Source organism: Muscardinus avellanarius (genome assembly GCF_963383645.1).
Source record: "Muscardinus avellanarius genome assembly, chromosome: 19".
Taxonomy (NCBI): domain Eukaryota; kingdom Metazoa; phylum Chordata; class Mammalia; order Rodentia; family Gliridae; genus Muscardinus; species Muscardinus avellanarius.
In genome coordinates, this window is record NC_137805.1 from 18,432,323 (window position 1) to 18,452,196 (window position 19,874).

At 46.8% G+C, this 19,874-nt stretch overlaps 1 protein-coding gene across 1 annotated transcript in view; it reads left to right on the forward strand.

Annotated features, from left to right (window-relative positions):
* Positions 1-3,198: 3,198 nt before the first annotated feature.
* KIZ (kizuna centrosomal protein) overlaps positions 3,199-19,874 on the forward strand; it is a gene marked incomplete at both ends in the record, with an annotated part of 28,275 nt that continues 11,599 nt past the window's right edge. Inside the window, 5 exons of the mRNA XM_080716444.1 lie at positions 3,199-3,287; positions 8,569-8,631; positions 10,017-10,179; positions 11,778-11,834; positions 15,634-15,726. Coding sequence (XP_080572570.1) covers positions 3,199-3,287; positions 8,569-8,631; positions 10,017-10,179; positions 11,778-11,834; positions 15,634-15,726 — 465 coding nt within the window. The remainder of the gene's footprint in view (positions 3,288-8,568; positions 8,632-10,016; positions 10,180-11,777; positions 11,835-15,633; positions 15,727-19,874) is intronic.

Below are 19,874 nucleotides of genomic sequence, written 5' to 3' on the forward strand. Positions count from 1 at the left end.
AAAAATTAAGAATAAAATATGAGACAGGAGGATTACGGTTCGAGGACAGCCTCAGCTACTACTTACTGAGGCCCTCTGCAACTCAGTGAGACCCTGTTTCAAAATAAAGAATAAAAAATGGGGCTGAGGGTGCAGCTCAGAGGTAGAATGTCCCTGGATTCCATCCCCAGTACTGCAAAATAAAATAAAGAATAAAATATGACTAAGGGTGTAGCTCGGGGGTAGAATGCCCCTGGGTTCAATCTCCAGTACCACACAAAAAAAGAAAGAACGCACACACGCGCGCGCGCACACAGATTTGGAAATTGGGTCATGAGACTGTGGGGAACACAGCCTCTCTCCTAAGGCCTTCAATTGACTGGATGGGGCCCAACCACATTAGAGGTAGGGATCCAGGTGTGGTGTCACATGCTTGTGATCCCAGTACATGGGAGTCTGAGACAGGAGGATCTGGGTTCATGGCCAGCCTCAGCTACTTACTTAGTGAGGCTCTCCACAACTTAGTGAGACCTGTTTCAAAATAAAGAATAAAAAATTGGGCTGGGGGTGTAGCTCAGAGGTAGAATGCCCCTGGGTTCGGTCCTCAGCACTGCAAAAATGAATACATAAATGAATAAGTGAATAAATAAATAAACAAATAAACAAAGTAAAAGGGTAAGGCTAGACCCTCCTCTCCTCTCTAACGAAGACATTTGATACTTGTAGGACGCTTTGACAATCCAGGCCGACTCTGTGGTTCAGTCCAGAGAGGAGAAAACAGAGCTGTTTACAGTCATCAGCTCTGCAAACACAGAGGATTTGCAGAAACATATTAAAAGAGATTGTTCCAGCGAATTAACTATTCAGAGTGAGGAACCCTGAGTTTGTTCAAAGTGTGTTGCCATTTAGAATGCATAATTTCTGCATAAATACTCTAGAAATATTCTCTGCATTTGCTACGTTATTGTTAACGAAGGGGGTCCTCCATCTAGGTATGTCATGTGCCACGAATGAATCAACCGTAGAATGCAGATTTTAATTATTTTGAATTATCTATTTACTGATGAATTATATTAAATTTTAGACTATCTTAAAAATGGCCTAATAAAAAATTGGGTTGCTAAATGACTGTCTCAGCTGCTTACTCTGTGTTATTTGCTAAAAAAAATAACCATATAGTTATATTAATTGTTTTGGGATTTTTTCCCCCTTTAAAATGCTAATATGGTGCAGGGATCACCTCAATAAAATATCCTAAAAATGTAATGCATCTTTTTGGCCAAGGTTATATGATTTTGGTTACTCTAAAGTCAATAAAATAGAAGTTTATATACTACCACAGAATCAATTTGATATAGTGATTTGATATATCAATTAAAGTCATGTCAGTGCTACTTCTAGACCTGGACTATTGGTTCTCATCCTAGTCTTATATTATTAGAAACTTATTCTCACCCTTCTCTGGCCAGTTCACACAGGACAATGAGGCCCCAGGGTTAGGAGACATGTCCATCAGGCGCTCACACACACACACATCCCAGGTACCAGCACCCTGATGCTCCCTGCTTAAGGGGCACAAGGTGCTTTCCAAGGCCTTCAAAAACCTTTTTCCTGGTCTTTCCTGCACAAAATCATCACTGAGGTCAAGAGGAAGCTGAGGTGGGCATGTGGACAGAGCTGGGATGTGTGAGGGGGGAAGGGAGCAGGCAGAGAACACACCTCTCTCCCACTGTGAGGCCCTTCAGGATGCAAGACTGAGCCTGGGTGGTAAATTCGGGGTACAACAGGAAGGGAGTCCAAAAACTAAATTCTGCCCTGGATTTCTAGGTTCTTGTGAGGACATGTTGGTCAATGTATGAGAAGTTGATGCATTTTACCCACAGTTGGTTATCTTGATTTATAACTCTTTCTATTTAGGCAGACGGTAAAGAGGCCCTCCATTTGCACCCTTGCTTTGGACCTAGCAAGTGTGAGAAGAAACTGCACTGAAAAACCTTTGAGTGGTGCCTTGCTTAAACGATTTGCTAAGTTGATCAACTCAGTAGCTTAAGTCATACCTGGCGCACGAGTGAAATTAATGACTGAGCAAAGAAACCGAAAGACGTGAGGAAGTGTGAGGAATCAGAGACTAAAGAAACCACAAGCCAGATGTGGTGGTGCACACCTGCAGTCCCAATACTTGGGAGGCTGAGACCGTAGGATTACAGGTTCAAGACCAGCCGCAGCAACTTAAAGGAGACCCTGTTTTAAAATGAAAAAGAAGAAGGGCGCGGGGGTGTAGCTGGGAAGTAAAATGCCCCTGGGTTGGATCCCTAGTACAAAAGGAGAGAGGGGCGGGGACTGCCTGTGGGTTTTGAAATATCGCCTGTCTTCGGTTCTGGGCCTTCGTACAAACACCAACACATATTGACTAATGTAATGCTGAATGAATCCTGGTATAACAGCCTCCCCCTTAGACGCAAGAGGAAACCTGGGCTTCGGGAAGGCGACTTGCAGGTGCTCGGAGCTGGCTCCAGAGCCGCGTTTTTAGGGTTCCCTAGGATGTGGGGGGGATTGTCCGATGGGTGCTCTGTGGACACACCGTCTGCTCCACCAGCAGCTAGGTCACCACCCTTCCTTCTCCATATAGACAGCCTTCCAGGGAGCGCGACTTTCGAGTGTTCTGTGTCGGGGCGAACACAGCTGTTGAGTATTTGGGTTTCGTAAAACGTTGCGGGCGGTGGTTTTGCTTTTTAAGTACCCGTAGGAGAACATACTTGGCACAGTGCCTGGCACTCAGCAGATCCTGGAAGAAAGGACGGAAGTAAAGGGGAAGGAAGCGAGAATGCGCTTTATAAGATTAATGCTGCCTGTGAGAATTATGAAGAATGAGAAAAGAACCTAGCGCCCGAGGCCGCCCGCCTGCCAACCAACCACCTGCCTAGAGCAGCAGCCCTCTAGCCCAGACACAGCGCGCCAAGCCCCGCCCCGGCCTCTGGCCACGCCCCGCGACGGCGGCTTGCCCCGCCCTCCGCGGCGCCGTTTGCCACGCCCTCCGCGGCGGCAGTTTGCCCCGCCCTCCGCGGCGCCCCGCCCCGCGGCCGTTTGCCACGCCCCCCGCAGGCGGCGGGGCCGCGTGTTTACCCGCGGTGCATGGTGGGTCGGTCTCCCGGGGCAACCGGGTTCGCCCGCGCGGGCTCGGAGGCCGTGCCGAGCGGGTGCTGCGGCGGAGGCGGCGCCATGCGCCGGGCTCCGGCCTCGTCGGCGCCCTGGGCGAGCCCAGACTACTACGAGAGGCTGGGACAGCTCCAGCAAGGGCTGCGGGACAGGTACGGCCGCCGGGGCGGGCGGGAGCGGGCCGGCCCGCGGGGTCCTCGCACGCCCAGCGCCGGTTCCTTCCCGCGCCTCGGTGGGCCGGGGCGCCCTCAGCCCGAGACGCCCGCAGGCCCCGGGGCGGGCCTGGACGGCACGCTCGCCCGAGGTAACTCGGAGGGGCGGAGAGGCGGGGCGCGCGAGTGGAGACCCCAGCCCGAGGCCGCCGCCGCGGCTCTGCCTTCCCGCCTGCCACTCCATCAGGCCTCGCGAGTCCCTCCAGGCCCCTCTCCACACCCCTCCGCAGACTCTCTTCAGGTTGTCATCCCACCTTGACAGCCGCACGTCGTCGGCGATGACAGGCCGGGGGGCGCAGGCGGAGAGCCGGCGTGTGTGTGCGGTGTGTCCTGCTCGAATGCCGAGGCTGTGGCGGGCAGCCGGGGCTGGCTAGCTGGTTTCCAGGGCCGGAGTGAGATCTCCAGGAAGAGAACGTCAGCTTCTAGAAGGCTTCGATTAAGACTTGAAAGACGGGAACCACAGAAAACCGCTAGATCCGAGAATACTTCAAGGGGGAAAATCAGAAAGCCATCGACTCTATAAATTGCCCCTTGAAAGATGAGTTATTGGAATTCTTATTTAGCCGCTAGATTAATTGGAGTTAGAAATCTCATAAGCCGAGAAGAAAGGAAATAGATTTTTGGGTCTCTTGATAAACAAAACATTCAATGAGTGTTAAAAGTTACAAAATGGTAACTAGGAAGTGAGCAGGAGAGCTGTGTATGTGCCAATTCCAAGATGATAATAATTACATGTAAGCTAAAGGCAGAAGTGATTTTGAAAAGGAATTTCATTTTATGCTGGCTTTAATTTTTGCCAGGAATTTATGGAGCACTTACAACAGGCCCCCTCCACCGTCCTCACTGTGTTTTCTCTGTTTCTACGTGTTTCTGTCTGACATACCGCCCACTCACCTGGCTAGGGGTCCTCTTCATCTTCAACTTAAAAAACTAGAGCAACAACTCCTTCCCTGGCAGCCGGCCCGCAGCACTCCTCCAGCACACTCTTTTGTGAGGGCCTATGTGGCTGGCTCTTCTCCTTTCCCGAGAATTGTAGGACGGCAGGGACCATATCTGTCTGAATCTTTAGCTCACAATAGCTTTCGTAGAGGAGATGCTTAATGTTAGTAGATGTTGTGGAAGAAATCCCAGAGTCATCCAGCTAGCATCTAGGAGTTAAGAGTGTCATATATAGGATCCAGTGGCTTCATACTGTCACTACACAATGACCATTTTTCCATTCAGCCAGGTAGTGTGGGTCATTTGACATTCCCAAGTTACATTAAGTTTTGGCGCACACCTGATAATTAAAAAGCAAGACTGTTTTAGTGTACATAAAGTGCCTTTTGGCCTTAGTGTCAATTCTGTTTGAAGGGTGGCTTAGTTACCCCCGGCCTTCACTTATTTGTCTCTTAGCTAAAGTCCTGATCTTAAAAAATTACTGGCTTAAATAGCATTCTTTTTGAATTTAGTTAATTACGAGTTATTTTTTGCTTCCTGTGCTAAGAACACCTGGCTGTTTACAGTGCTTATGGTACACTAACAGCAGTGATCGCTCACTTTATGTTGAACACTTATTGCTTTATTAAGCAAGGTGAGGCTTTTAAAGTTATATAAAAATTAAAGTCGAATTTTACGGTCTATTCATGGTTCTGCATTTGGAGATTCGTTTTATTTTTAGGTCAGTACAACTCTGTGGCTGTGTGTGTTCATTTTTCATCTTAAGAATCCATAACTAATCTGATTAATGCGTGTTACATGCAGGGTAGAAGCCAGTAATTCTAGATACAGAGCAGCTGCGGTAGCGATGTAGGAACCTGGGTTCTAGTCCATGATCAGCTCTAAGATCGTGGGTCGTCTGGCCTTTCTGAACCTTGCTTCTTCCCCTGAAATGAGGGGCTTCACTAACATGTGAAATAAGGCTGCATATATTCCCCCCTTTTCTAGAATAATGGGTCTTCAGGCTTACAAAATGGAAAGTGGGAATTTCCGAAGCAATGCAGAAAGAACGTTGTCACCTACGTCCTACTCGAGAGTGTGGACGCGATTTTTAAAATCAGTCCCATTGACCACAGGGACCTTGTCTCCTAAAATCCAGATTTGCTGCAAAGATTGCAACCTGGGTAGAAGTCACAAATGGTTTCTCAATCCAGAAACTTCTGGTGGGAGATTTAAAAGAAAACAAACAAGAACGCTCACGCTTTCTCGGCCCTTCTGGGGGTGTCCTTTGAAGTGTCAGCTGATCTAATGATGTGCCTTTCCCTTGTAACTTATGTCTTGAGGCCAGATCATCTCATCTGTGTTTCCACATAGATGTACTTTTATAGTCTAAATGCTTGCTTATGTGTTTTCTCTGCATTGTGGGTGAAAGCCAATAATTGAATCTAGAAGAGCCTAACAGAATGACTTGTTAAGTGTCTTTAGTGCCCACAAGCATGGTCAAAACATGTAAGTGGGATTGACTCTTAGAATTACTATATATAAAACATCTCTTTAAAGGACCCATTAAACAGCCCCAGTTTTTTCAATACCAGTAGCAATTCAAGGTAAGATGTCATACTAGTTGAGAAATTGACACTGAGATATTAGTTGGTAAAAGCTGAGGATGGTAGAGAGCTGTGGTGTTGAGGTGAACACAAAGTGCCGAGTGATTTAAGAGGAGAAAACTCAGCCGTGTCAGCACCGTCCGGCTGCGTAAAGCTTAGAAAGGTCCAGGTGAAGAAGTAGAGTGACTCTGGGGGCCCCAGGCGTAGTCTGTCAGAGACACCGAAAGCAAATGGGACCCACGTGACAAGATCGAAATATGTAGCTTATACAGTTAACGAGAGGAAAGTGTGAGTGTAGGGAGCGGAGAACATGGGCTACATGAGTGCCCGGGGCAGGGCGTTTCAAAGGCTCTGAAATCGAGACTTGATATGTAGAATCAGCAGGTAATCTGATAGCGAGCCTCTTTTTTTTTTTTTTTTTTATGGTACTGGGGATGGAACCTTTCTACCTCCGGGCTACACTCCCAGACCTGTTTTATATTTCCATTTGGAAACAGGGTCTCCTAAGCCAGCGAGGCTGGCTCTGAACCTGCGCGACCCTCCTGTCTCCGCCTCCCAAGTGCGGGGATGACAAGCGCGCGCCACCACGCCCGGCAACAGCGAGCCTTCTCATTGGCGTAGACGTCTGGTTTTAAGTCTTACATTTAAAACAGGTGTGAAGGACTTGGCATCCAGATGGAGCAGGACTGAGAAGTGGGCCACTGAGGAGCTGGGTTGTGCTTTTCAGTGGGAGTGTTCTGGTGGAGAGGAAGTGTGACCACACCTATGGAAGAGCTTGCTGCTTGGGAGGGACTGGGTTTCCTAGGAGCTGGTTACCCTCTTTCACTAGATGCCATAGGATGATGTTTAAAATTATTTCAGCCAGGCATGGTCCCAGCATTCGGGAGGCAGAGATGGGAGGATTGCAGTTCGGGGACAGCCTCAGCTACTTAACAAGGCCCTTTGCAACTCAGTGAGACCCTGTTTCAAAACTAAAAAGACTGAAAAATAGGGTTGGGGTGTAGCTCGGAGGTACAATGCCCCTGGGTTCCATCCCTGGAACCGCAGGGAAAAAAAAAAAAATTTTTTTCAGAATAAGTGACGCTTACAGAAAAGTTGGAAATGTGGGGCAAAGACTGCCATATTTCCCTCACCCAGGTTCTTCAGCTACTACCGTTTGATTAAATTTTCATTTTCTGTTTCTACCTAGTCAAAGTCTTAGTCTTTTCTGAATATTTGAGATATGATTCCTTATCACTTCGGAAATCTCTACTGCATATTGTCATAAGCCACAGACACTCTTACATAGTCACCTGACAAGCCTCCCAGCTTGGGCACCTCCTGGCATGGCTGCCCCCAGACCCTCACCACATTTCACCAACCGTCCTAACAGTGCCCTTTTCTTAACAGTCTGGAGACCCTGGCCTGTGTTTTGTTTCCCAGGTCTCTAGTCTCTGCCAGCCGGGAAGGATTCCTCCATCCTTCCTCTTCTGCCATGTTCCTGACAATCTCATAGAGTTTTACTTTTATTCTCAAGGCGTCCCTTGAGCTGGGCCTGTGTGCTGGTTCCTCACGAGCAGAGTTCAGCCGTGCATTCTCGGCCAGAATGTCATTGAAGTAGAGGGTTCCGTTACGGCACAGGGCCATGGGCCTGGGCGCGTTTAGTCTTTCCGTTCTCATACCTCAGTGACAGATGCTGATGCTACCTAGTCATCCATTCTTCATGAGCTGCGCAGCCGATTGGTGATGAAGCCTTTGCAGGAGGAGAGATGGCCAGCATTACTGCTGCGGACTTCCTCTTACGGCTTTCAATGTTACCTGACTTTGGCAATTTGGCTCCAGTTAGGTGGATGGAAGCTGAACCTTTGGTGTGTGGGGGGGTAGAACCTCCTGAGGCTGAACGTGCCGCAGACTCTGCGGAATGAGTGGCTTCCTGCTCACAGCACTCTCCGGGTAGGCCCCTTGGTTCTGGCTGCTACTGCCACCTTGCTGGCCCCGTTTCTCCCACCCCTGGCCCAGGCTTTCATCTCCAGCTCACTGAGGAACTGCACACCACAGGCTCAGTCTTTACTGATAGGAGCCACAAATAATGGCGACGTTACAAAGTATAAAGAGAGATTCCTCCAAACCTGAAGTACTGTTGTTAGGAGCCCAGATTTCACCTAGTGTGAAGCTGTGGAGCCAGGTTTCCTTTTCGGATGCCTCTTTCTACCGTCGTTGGCTGTGCCCTGGCCTTTCTGGCTGGAGCAGAGCAGGCCTCCGGTCTTGAGTCCACAGTGGATTTGTGGAAGCATCGCTCAGGTGCCATTGGTCCAAGAAAACTGGCTTTGCCTTGTTTTACACATTTGTCTGTTCTGCCCTGGAATGGCCCCTGGCCGGGGCCGGGCCGTGGCTGGCTGGCTTGCTGACTGCTGGTGTCCAGCCTGGCTCCTGGCAGGCCCTCCGGAGTGCTGCCGGGCGAAGGCACTTGCTTCACAGCCTTTCCCCCTGACTTGGAGGGTCTTAGGGTAGATTTACTTTGCTTCCTGTCGGTATCTCTTTTGTCTTTTAGACCTACCCAGTGACTGGTTAGTATTTTTGTGTCCATGTTTCAAACACACTTGGCGTTCTTGCTTCTTAGAGTCTCACAAGAGTGTGATTTTGAGGGAGACTAAATTCATCAGCTTATTACTTACCATTATAACAATTTATAAAATGTTTTTATCTCTCTAATATAGTGAAAAGAAGAGATTGGACCTGGAAAAGGAACTTTATGAATATAATCAGTCTGATATATACAGGTAAGAGATGACAGCAGTGAAAATTTTCAAGCCAATTTATATATATGTATATATGCTAACCAAAGTTTAAACCCTAGTACTGTCATAAATTATGTAGTTGGGACAGTTGTGTGATTCCCTTATTTCTATGTGTAATAAGTTGAAGTAAATGCTGCAATTTAATATAATCTCTATTAGTAAAAATCATTTTATTTTCATTATTTGATATCTGTATTATTTCAAGACTGTTTTGCTACCTATTTTTACATTTTCATTTTGGAAACAGGGTCTCCTAAGCCAGCGCGCGCGGCTGGCTGGCTTCGAACCTGCGCGATCCTCCTGTCTCAGCCTCCCAAGCGCGGGGATTACAAGCGTGTGCCACCACGCCCGGCGAATTTGTAGTTTTTAAACTTATTTTTGCTTGGTAAAAGAATGTTGAATAATTTGAGCCAAAATATAAATACCAGACAACAGGTGTTTTTATAACTGAATACTTGTGAAGAATGAGAGTGAGAATCGTCAGCCTTGGTACCGCGAGGCGAGGGCACCTGAGCTGGCTAGCGTGTCTTTTGCTCTTACACTTTGGGTGAGTCTCTAGCGGCTTCCTCATAATTTGAGTAGAGTTACGGTTCACATGTTATTACAAAATGCCTTAGTAACGTATTATATTGTTATAATGTCTAAAAATATTTTACATTATATAAATGAGAGATTTCTGGTATTTTAAGTTTTTAATTTTATGGATTTGGGCTTACAGTTTGATTCTGTTTCCATATGAACAATTAATTTTAAAATTGTCATTAAAAAATGCTAATGGGGTGCTGGGTGTGGTGACCCATGTTTGTAATCCCAGCATTTGGGAGGCTGAGACAGGAGGATCGCGGTTCACAGACAGCCTGAGCTACTACTTAGCGAGGCCCTGTTTCAAAATAAAGACTAAAAAATAGGGCTGGGGTGTAGCTTGGAGGTAGAAATGCCCCTGGGTTCCATCCCCAGTGCTGCAAAAATTTTTAAAAATGCTAACAATGCTAATAGGCTATGTATCTAAACATGGTCACATAAACACCATTCTTGAAATCACACTTAATTTTAAGGAATAAATCTATATAAACTTTTGCTATGTTGAGTGTTATCATGTGCTCTTGTATTTATTTCTCAGGAGAGTTATGCCATGATGTAATCAATATGATACCTCAGTGGTGCCATATTTTGTCTAAAAATGTGTGTGTGTGTGTGTGTGTGTGTGTGTGTGTGTATTTTTTTTTCTGTCCTTTGGGTGCTTTCAGTAAAATATCTTAGATTTTATTGTCTCACAGCATTTTTATTAAAGAAAATTCTTCTGCTTAGGTTTATCAAAGTCTATATATCTCCCTTGTTTAAAAAACTTTCTTTCATTTTTTTTCTAGAGTTAAGCTGAAATATGTAAAGCTAAAGAAATACCTGAATGAAATTTATGAATCAGAAAAGAAGGCTCATACTCGAAACCAGGAATATTTAAAGCGGTTTGAGCGAGTCCAAGCTTATGCCGGACGCTTTACCCCAAATACAGAGAAGCTTGAAGAGCTGAAGGTGACATCTTATTTTGTCTTATGGTTTTTAACATGTTTTTCAAAGATGCGCGTAGCGGCACATGCATATAACCCCAGCACTTGAAAAGCTGAGACAGGAGGATCGCAGGTTCTCAGCCAGCCTCAGCTACTTAGTGAGGCCCTCTGCAACTCTGTGAGACCCTGTTTCAAAATAAAGACTAAAAAATAGGGCTGGGGGAATAGCTCAGAGGTAGAATGCCCCTGGGTTCCAGCCCCAGTACCACACACAAAAAAAACCTTTTCCAGATGAGTGGCAGTCAGTAATGTTGAGTTGTTTGTACGCAGGGTTAAGTCGCAGTTTTCCCTGTGAACTGCCATGAGACCAGTATTGGTCAGACTACTTGAAACTGCACTTTCCAATACTCTTACGTAGGAACATCAGTGGAACGGTTATAACACAGACAAGATCTGTAGCCAGTACCAGGCGCGTGATCTGACAACGGCATTTGTTGGAGGAATGGCTGATTTTGACCAGCCTTGGAGTTTTCTCTAGAAATTGCTTCCCTCTCACGGGCCCTTGGCTGTGGTCTGGCCTCCGTCTGGTCGATGGTGCACAGTGAGAGGACTGGGATGGGAACAGCGTCCACGCCTGCGAGCATGCTCCTGGGCTGCGGACCTCTCCTGATCTGGTACCTTACTCCTCTGCAGAGCCTGCCTCCTCGGTCCCGCAGATCGTGCCAACTGGAGCCTTAGCGCTGGCACTGCCACCCAGTGCCGATGCCCAGGCTGACCTGGCGGGGTCTGCTCACGGAAGAGCTGCTTCAGGCTTCCCTGCCTTCCCTCGCCCCATCTTGCTCTTTTTCTACTCTGCCCTAATTTTATTGCACAATTTTAAATATACAGAAAATTATAAGGAATTGCTTTTTTATTGCGGGGCATTCTACTTCTGAGCCACCTCCCCCCAGCCCTATTTTACTTTTTATTTTGGAACGGGGTTCCACTGAGTTGCAGAGGGCCTCACTAAGTAGCTGAGGCTGGCCACGAACCGGCAGTCCTCCTGTCTCAGCCTCCCACGCCCTGGGATTACAGGAATTGTTCAAGTAGACTTACCGTTCTCCCCCAGATGCAGCAGCTGTGGCTGTGCTGTTTCCTGTGCAGGCATGTGTGCTTTTTCTCGGCCATGGAGCGTCTGCTGCTCATGTCATGACACTTTGCTGCTGAGGACTTGAGCCTGGCTCTTCTGAGCACCAGGGCAGCATCCTACATTACCACGAGGCCATTACCATGCCTCAGAACACTGACAGCATTTCTTTAATATCCAGCCCGTATTCAAATTTCCCCAGTTCCCTCAAAAGACGTCTTGTATTTTCACACCATGAACCCACGAGGCTTCCCATATTAATTGGGTTTTGTGTGTTAGTTATTATTTCTCTTTGAGTTTTTTTTTTTTTATTTAGTTTCACCTCCTATCACTCTCCCACAGCAGTGAGTATTTTGCTGACCATCCTGAATCTGAGGTCTAGTTACTGGCACAGCCTCCCTGTGTCTCCCGTCAACTGGAGCGTGGTTTAGACCAGCCCTGCCCAGTGGGACTTTCTGCAGTGGTGGAGTGCTCTTTGTCTTTGCTGACACTCCTAGCCGCACGTGACGACTGTCCCTGCAGATGTGGCTTGTGACACTGAGAACCAGCTCTGTGTACCCTGCTCTGTTCTGTTATGGACTGTGCAGCTCTGAGAACAAGTGTGCCCTGACCATCCCTGCATTCACCCACCTGCCCAGAAAGTATCCTCGGTGAACAGCAGAGGCATTCTGGAAAGATGCCAGCATGTAAAGCTGCGCTAAAGGGAAGAAAATAGGAGAATAGTTCTTTTGAGGCCTCAGATTCTTACTAAGAGCCAAGCATGGTGGGCACACACTTGTAATCCCAGTGCTTGGGAGGCTGAGACAGGAGGATTGTGGGTTTGCAGGCAGCCTCCACAACTTAGTGAGACTCCGTGTCAAAATAAAGAGTGAAAAACAGGGCTGGGGGTGTAGCTTGGAGGTAGAATGTCCCAGGATTCAATCCCCAGTGTCACACACACAAAATACTTCTATTAAGCCAGGCGTGGTTGCACATGCTTGTAATCCCAGCATTCGAGAGGCTGAGACCAGAGGATCGTGGTTAGTAGCCAGTCTCAGCTACTTAGTGAGGCCCTCTGCAACTCAGTGAGACCCTGTTTCAAGATAAAGAATAAAAAATAGGGCATGGGGTGTAGCTCGGAGGTAGAATGCCCCTGGGTTCTATTCACAGTACTGCAAAAAAAAAAAAAAAAAAAAAAAAACTTGTACTAAGCATGTTGACAGGCACTCTGAGCAGGACTGACATTGAGCCTCTGAGGTCAAAATCTGCAGCAGGTGCCTTTTAAAATCACCCAAGTGTCTCATCTATTAATGTGTATTAATTGAGTGTCCCCCTAGTCTCTTTTGGTAAAAGTTCACATAGGAAGAAGCATATATGTTGGTAAAATGGAGAAAGGAAGCCAAGACTGGGAATCGAAGCCTCCCTCCCCCGAGAGCCAGGGTCAGGCAGGTGTGCGGCCCTCAGCGAGGAGGAGCGGCCTTTGCCGGAAGTGACTTTAGTTCACGCATTCTGTGACTGAGTCTTAGGGCCGAGACTGGAGGGCAGGGGAAACAGGAGTCCACTGTGAGCATGGGCGCCACCCCAGGTAGGAGCAGAGGAGGCTTTCCAGCTGCTCCTCCTGTGGGCAGACGGCCCAGGCCAGGCACCGGGCGGGGCGAGCAGGAAGCCTCTCGGATGCAGGCGGCAGCAGCACACTAGCAGTCTAGCATGGACCAGGTGCCTGGCTGCGGTGGTGTCCTTGGATGGATTAAACCAGACTTCGGTTGGAGCAAGGTGAGGGGTGGTCCTTAGAGGAGCTCCAGCCCAGGCGATGCTCCTGGGCACCGCGACACCTTGACCCCTGGGAGTCGAGGGCACGTGCAAGGAAGGGCAGAGGGAGGGCTGCGCAGGGGAAGGGCGCCTTCCACACTGCTCCAGAGGTGGAAGACGTGGGGTCGAGCGTGAAAAGACAACGACCTTGAGGAGAGGCAGAATCCTCCGCTTATATGCAGGTTAGAGCAGGCAGGACTGGGGAGCCTCGTGGCCTGCGCAGCACAGTTGAAACCCTCGGATTTCCTGCATGATGACCAAGTTTCATATGGAGAAATAACTAGCAACAAAGAGAACCAAGCACTTTTAGGTGGTGAGCCATCCTGTGGGGGCACAGAATTAGAGTTTGTACCAATTTATCAGTATTACCTGGCTTCAAAATACATTGCGCGTCTGTTAGTACCTCTCTTGATCAAGATTTAGAAAGAGTACCTTAGTTCAGTACATTTTTCAGATATATGGAGAACAGTCTAAATTGGGCTCTTAAAGACATTTTTCTTTTTCTGCTTTTTTGGGTGGTTCTGAGGATGGAACCTGCGGCCCCCAGTCACTGCACCACTGAGTCCTTTTTATGTTTTACTTTGAGGCGGTCTTACTGAGTTGCGGAAACTGGCCTCCAGCTTGTGATTTTCGCTCCTCGGCCTCCCAGCTGGGGCGTCACTGCACCTGGTCTTCTGTTCTTTGGAAAGCACCAGTGCAGGCGCCATGCACTTCCATTTGCTTCTGCGAAATGAGCTGAGTGACGCTCGCTCCCCGAGGAGTGCTCTCAGGTGGGGAGGGAGGCAAGGCCCTGGGGTGGCTCCGCAATGAGGCGGGCAGGTACAGTGCCACTGGCTCAAAGTAAGAACACGTGTAGTACAGGAAGAAAGAGCTCGTGTTTAATCTCTAATTAGATGGTTTTTGAAATTCATCTTGCATCTCTCTTTAAAGTGCTTTCCCTTCAAATCTTAAAGCTCTTGGAGTTAAAAATTAAACATCTTTAAATTCAAAAGAATAGATAGACAACAGAGAGATATAAATTAAATTTTTTCAGTTGTGTTATCTTTTATTTTCTTATGTTATCATTTGTACTGGCTTTTCAAAACTTTAATTAGGCATCTGTTTAGATCATTACTGCCCCCTAAAATCTCTTTTACTAGAAACGAGGCATTGTATAATACCTTTCAAAATATTTTGAGGATGACAGATGAGTTTTGGTTATTATTGCCTGTGCATTTTGTATGTATCAAAGCTCAGACCTATTTCATGTTCAGACTGAAGGCTGAGGAAACAGCTTTCCAATTTGATGATCTCATAGGTATGTTTCTAATTGCAGTGCAGACTGACTGATTTAGAAGACGCGTGGATATTTATCTATGGTAGGCCACAACCAGTGACTTTAAAGCTTGAATCGCTAATGTGCTGAATCAAAGTGTTTTTTTTGTCTTGCATTAAGAAAAAGTCATTTTATGACTTCCTCCTTTTCACCAGTGGCAGTGCGTTAATGCACGCGTGTCTTTGTGTGGCTGTTGGCACCAGAGCCGTTTATGGCCGACTCCTTTTCACCAGTGGCAGTGTGTTAGTGGTGCATGGGCATCTCCGTGGCTGTTGGCACCAGAGCTGACTCGAGCCTTCCAGTGTTGATGACTACAGTGTGTTTCCACTCCTAGAAAATGGGACGCAGAAGCCGGACGTGGCGGCGCACGCTTATCATCCCAGTACTTGGCAGGCAGAGACAGGAGGATCGTGCCTCAAGACTAGCCTCAGCTGCTTAGCGAGGTCTCTTGCAACTTAGTGAGACCCTGTTTCAAAATAAAGAATAAAAAGTAGGGCTGGGGTGTAGCTCTGGATTCCATCCCCAGTACTGAAAAAAACAAAAAACATGTTTGCAGTTGTTGTAGTGAATAATTTGCATAATGGTATGACTTTTAGAGCCATGGTTATGTAACTATCATATGGATGAGAAGGGAGTAGGACTGACTGTCCCCCTTTGTTTAGGACAGAACTTTTTAAAAGTCCACATTAATGTTTTACTTTTATAATCAAGTAACTGGAATTTCATGATATCATAGTGAAAGTATCAGGCTGTTATATATAACAAAGTTTTACTCCCCAAATAGACTAAAAAAACCTAAGTGTGAAAAGTCCATCAAACCTTGTTCTCTTTATAAGTGTATATAGAGCGGGCGTGGTAGTGCACACTTATAATCCCAGCATTTGGGAAACTGCGACAGGAGGATCACGGTTCCCAGACAGTCTCAGCTACTTAGGCCCTCTGCAACTTAGCGGGACCTTGTTTCAAATTAAAGAATAAAAAAATAGGGCTGGGGTTGGAGCTTAGAGGTAGAATGCCCCTGGGTTCCCTCCCTAGTACCGCAAAAATAAAAAAGTGTATACAACATTTTATCAAGTTTAATTTTTGTCTCGTGTTATTCATAACATTCTGTTTTCTAAGACAAGTGCAGTTCCTTGGCCACATGAGCTTTTCCTTAATATTCACAGTTCTTGTATGTTGTAAGGACTCCACGAGACGGCTGGGTCCCGGTTGTAGTAATACCCACCCAACCAAGCTTTGTTGGCATTTAGGTGGCGTGTGAGACGCAGCTGAGGAAGAAGCTGCTCCTCTCTCCAGACAGCCCGGAAGCGAGAGGTGCCCTGGAGGACGGAGACAGAGAGAAGGTAACGAGGTGACACACTGCGCTTTGTTTGCAGACGACTTCTGCACTGTCATACTCTAAGGTGTTATTTTAAATAAAATCATCTTATAAAGATCTTTTTTATTAGACCTTCAGTGAGTAGAGATTTTTGCCTGTAGAGTATTGCCTTAATGTCTAATTTAATTTGCTAAAAGGCAATCACTTTGGGGGTAAGATTTAGATTCCAAAGAAAACCTCACTGTTGTTAGCAAAATTGTGTTTTTCTGAGTAAGGTTTTGTACCTTTTTTAAATTTGAGCAATGTTTTAAGTGAAAATGCGGCATTTTGATTCTTTTCTTTGTGTATATAATTTTGTACATTTTAACCTTTTCACAGAGCAAGTGGAAAGAACAGATTGCATATCTAAGCAGGAGACAAAAAGACCAGCAAGGAATACTTAAATAAATTCTGCTCTGTATCTGCTGTAATGCAGGCTTCTAATCCTCGCCCCATCTCCATAAAAATGATCCTGTTCAAGACCATAGATGTTTTCTTCACTAAAAGCAGTAAAGCTCTTTTAGATGAAATGTCTAAAAACATCTTGTAATAACTTGGAGCATGCTGGCAAGAGTAGTCACTCGTGACTGTATGTGAGCCCTCAGCCAGCCGGCGTGGTGATAGGCAGGGATGGCGGCCTCCCTCCATTATTCAGAAAGCCAACGGCGCTGGTTCCTTAGGCTGCAGCCTTCATTAAGAAAAGCTTACTGGGCTGAAAGCTGGGAACAGATGATAACGGGATATGATTTTCATATTTAATGCTTTCCTTGGAAGAGTATGTGTGCTACAGATTGATAGAAGAATCAACTGCTACTTTACTAAAAGACTTTCAGGTTTGCCCTATAGCTACCGATGGAATCATTCAGCCAAGAAATTAACTTTTTCTCCTTTTACCTGCTTTATATATCTGCTAAGCAGGCTGCCTGGCTGCCAGTAAATGTTATTATGCAGTTAACTGTTTGGTATTTAAGACTCTTATCAGAAAAGAAACAGAGGCCACACTATTTTGTTTTTATAGTAGGAGGAAGGTTTTAGTTTTTCTTTCTTCTGTGCAATAGCAGACATTAATCTGAGTTTATAGGAAGTTTTAGTTTTTCTTCCCCATAGATTAAAAAGTTAAAAAACCTAGAAGTTAGAGCATTCTTTAAACTGTAAGATACTGAACACCAGGCCCCAGCAACCTTGACCTGTATAAAAGGCCTTTAATGCTAAATGATTCTTATGCCATTAGATGTCGGCCGAACGTGGGATGTCGTGATAGACTTGTAGGCCGTTGAGGCGGCTTTTCTGTTTGACGTTTGGTCGTGAGATGATTGACATGTTCTGATCTACAAGCCAGCTTGTTCTTCTTATGCCGTTCCAGACAGACACATTCTTAGTGCTGTGCTGCCAGTGCCACTTAAGTCTTGCGGGAGAATTGTTTTTTTCTATTTACAGTACTGATTTCTTACCTTGCATGTAGTTAAGGAGTCTTCTTTTGAGTCCTATTTAAACAGAGATAAGAGATACACTACTGGCAACCCCTCGATAATTTATTTAATAATTAGAAGATTTTTTTCTTTATACAAAAGGTGTTATTGCCTCAAAACCTTTGATAATCGACTATATGTAGGAACCAAGTAGGTAACATTTTGAGAAGCTTACATCTTGCCTTTCACAGATTTCCATTGACCTTCAGTCAGTCAGAGACATTGCTGCAGAGTCATGACTTAAAGCCTAATTATATGCGAATTCCCAGATTCTTCATCATGAGTTATGTTGTACTTTTTACTAGGAAACCCAAGCTCTTCTTTGGGTCGTCATGAGAATGGCTCTCTGAGCCCAGAGTCAGTCTCCAGGCCTTTCCTGGGGCCAGCTGGGGCCCTATTTTATTTTTTATTTTGAAACAGGGTCTCACTAAGTTGCAGAAGGCCTTGCTAAATTGCTGAGGCTGGCCACGAACCTGTGATCCTCCTGTCTCAGCCTCCAGCAAGCAGGAGCTGTGAGAGCCTCCTGGGCCCTCTGTGAGTGTCACGGTGCTGCGGGCAGGGCTGACATCTAAGGGGCTTGTGGGGACGTGGGAGGCTGTGAACATGAACGTGGCACATAAATCTGAGGCCTGGTACCTGGAACATGCCTCGCGCTCAAGAGTTTATTTCCTCCGAGAGTTATCGTGTGTGTGTGTGTGTGTGTGTGTTTATGTATTCTAGATATTAATGTTCTCTCTCAGAAGTAGGAAAAGTTCAAATAATTTTTTTTTTGCGGGTCTGGGGATGGAACCCAGGGGCATTCTACCTCTGAGCTATACCCCCAGTCCTATTTTTTAGTCTTTATTTTGAAACAGGGTCTCACTGAGTTGCAAAGGGCCTAAGTAGTAGCTGAGGCTGTCTGTGAACTGCGATCCTCCCATCTCAGCCTCCCGAGTTCTGGGATTACAAGCATGCGCTACCGCTACTACGCCCGGCAAGTTCAAATAATTTTCTGTCCATATATGAAGGTGTCGGTGTTGGTGCCATCTCACACACATGGCCTGGGTGGGAAAGAGGGCAGGTGTCATGCCAAGGCGGGTGCAGCAAGTGCTGTGTGCATGCGTGTTGGAACACTTGGGACCTCGTGGAGATAGAAATCACGGTGCACAGCAGACGACTGGGTCCTGAGGCCAGGGCCTGAGTGGAGCTGCTCCTTCCTCCTTCAGGAGGGGTTCCAGGAGGCCGGGAGGAGGGAGCATGGACGCAGGGGAGGGAGCACCGGCGAGGGCGCAGCCAGAGGAGGAAGGCAGTGCCCCTGCACTTTACCACCAGGTACTGTGCCCAGGTCCACCTCTGGGTGCCCTGTGGCTCCAGCAGGAGCACCAGGCCGAGCCACATGGGCACAGGCTGGATGCCGAGGGCCAGCGGTGTGGCCCGGGCCTCGCACCTGCGTGGGACCCTCTTGGGTCTTAGCAGATCATGAGTTGCCTCTCTGTGTCCTTATGTGGTAATGATGCACACTGGAGTGTGTTAAAGGCCCAGACTTTATTATGCTAAAATGTATGGCAATGCTTGACAAATTGCAGAGCATTTAACTACTTGCTGTCACAGCAGGCTCTAATGACTGGACACATTTGTCTCTGCACACAGTGCCCCCTCCCCTCTCCTCGCTGCCTCCTCCCCTCCCAGGACTCTGCCGTCTCTCCTCGTTTTGTGAAGCCCTTTCTTTCTTCCCCAGTCTCTCTCCCACGTATGAGAGAACAAGTAGCTCACGTTGATTTTCTGAGTCTGGTGATTAGAAGACAGAAAGAACTCCTGTGTCACTGGGTAGGCAGAATACAAACTGCCAGAACGGCCATGGTACCCAAGTGACCCCAGATTTAAGGCAATCCCTATCAGAATACCAGTGACATTCTCACAGAACTAGAGAAGACAATCCTAAATTCATATGGAAGAACAGAAGACCCAGAATAGCCAAAGAGATTCTGAGTAGTGAGAACACTGCTGGAATCATCACAGCGCCTGGCTTTACACCGCAGCGCAGAGCTGTTAGAAGTAAACAGCAGGGTCCTGGCTTAAAAGCAGATGCTTAGCTAGTGGGATAGAAACCCGAGACCGAGCAGCACGCTTGGCACCCCAGCACACAGGAGGCTGAGTCCGGAGGAGCGCCGATCGCCGCCAGCCTCAGCTACTTAGCGAGGCCCTCGCAACTTAGTGAGACCCTGCTTCAGAATAAAGAATACAAAAAATATTGCTATAGCTCAGAGGTCGAAGGCCCCTAAGGTCATCCCCAGACCCGCAAAAAACAAAACAAAACACACACACACACACACACACACACACATCCACACAGTCAACAGGCAGCTCACCCTTGACATGATGCCAAAAATATGTTGAGGAAAAGACAGCCTTTCAACAAATGGCCTGAGAAAAGTGAGTATTTACATGTAAAAAAATAATAAAACTAGACCCATCTCTCTTACCCTGCAAAATGTCAACTGAGAATGGATCAAAGACCTCAAAATTAGACCAGAAACTTTGTGTAGTTACTAGAAGAAAGCATAGGACCAACTCCCCAACATACCAGCACAGGCATCATCATCCTCAGCGAAACCTCCAGAGGTCAGGAGATAAAACCAAGAATCAACAAGTGGGATGCTGGCAAGTTAAAAAGCTCCTGCACAGC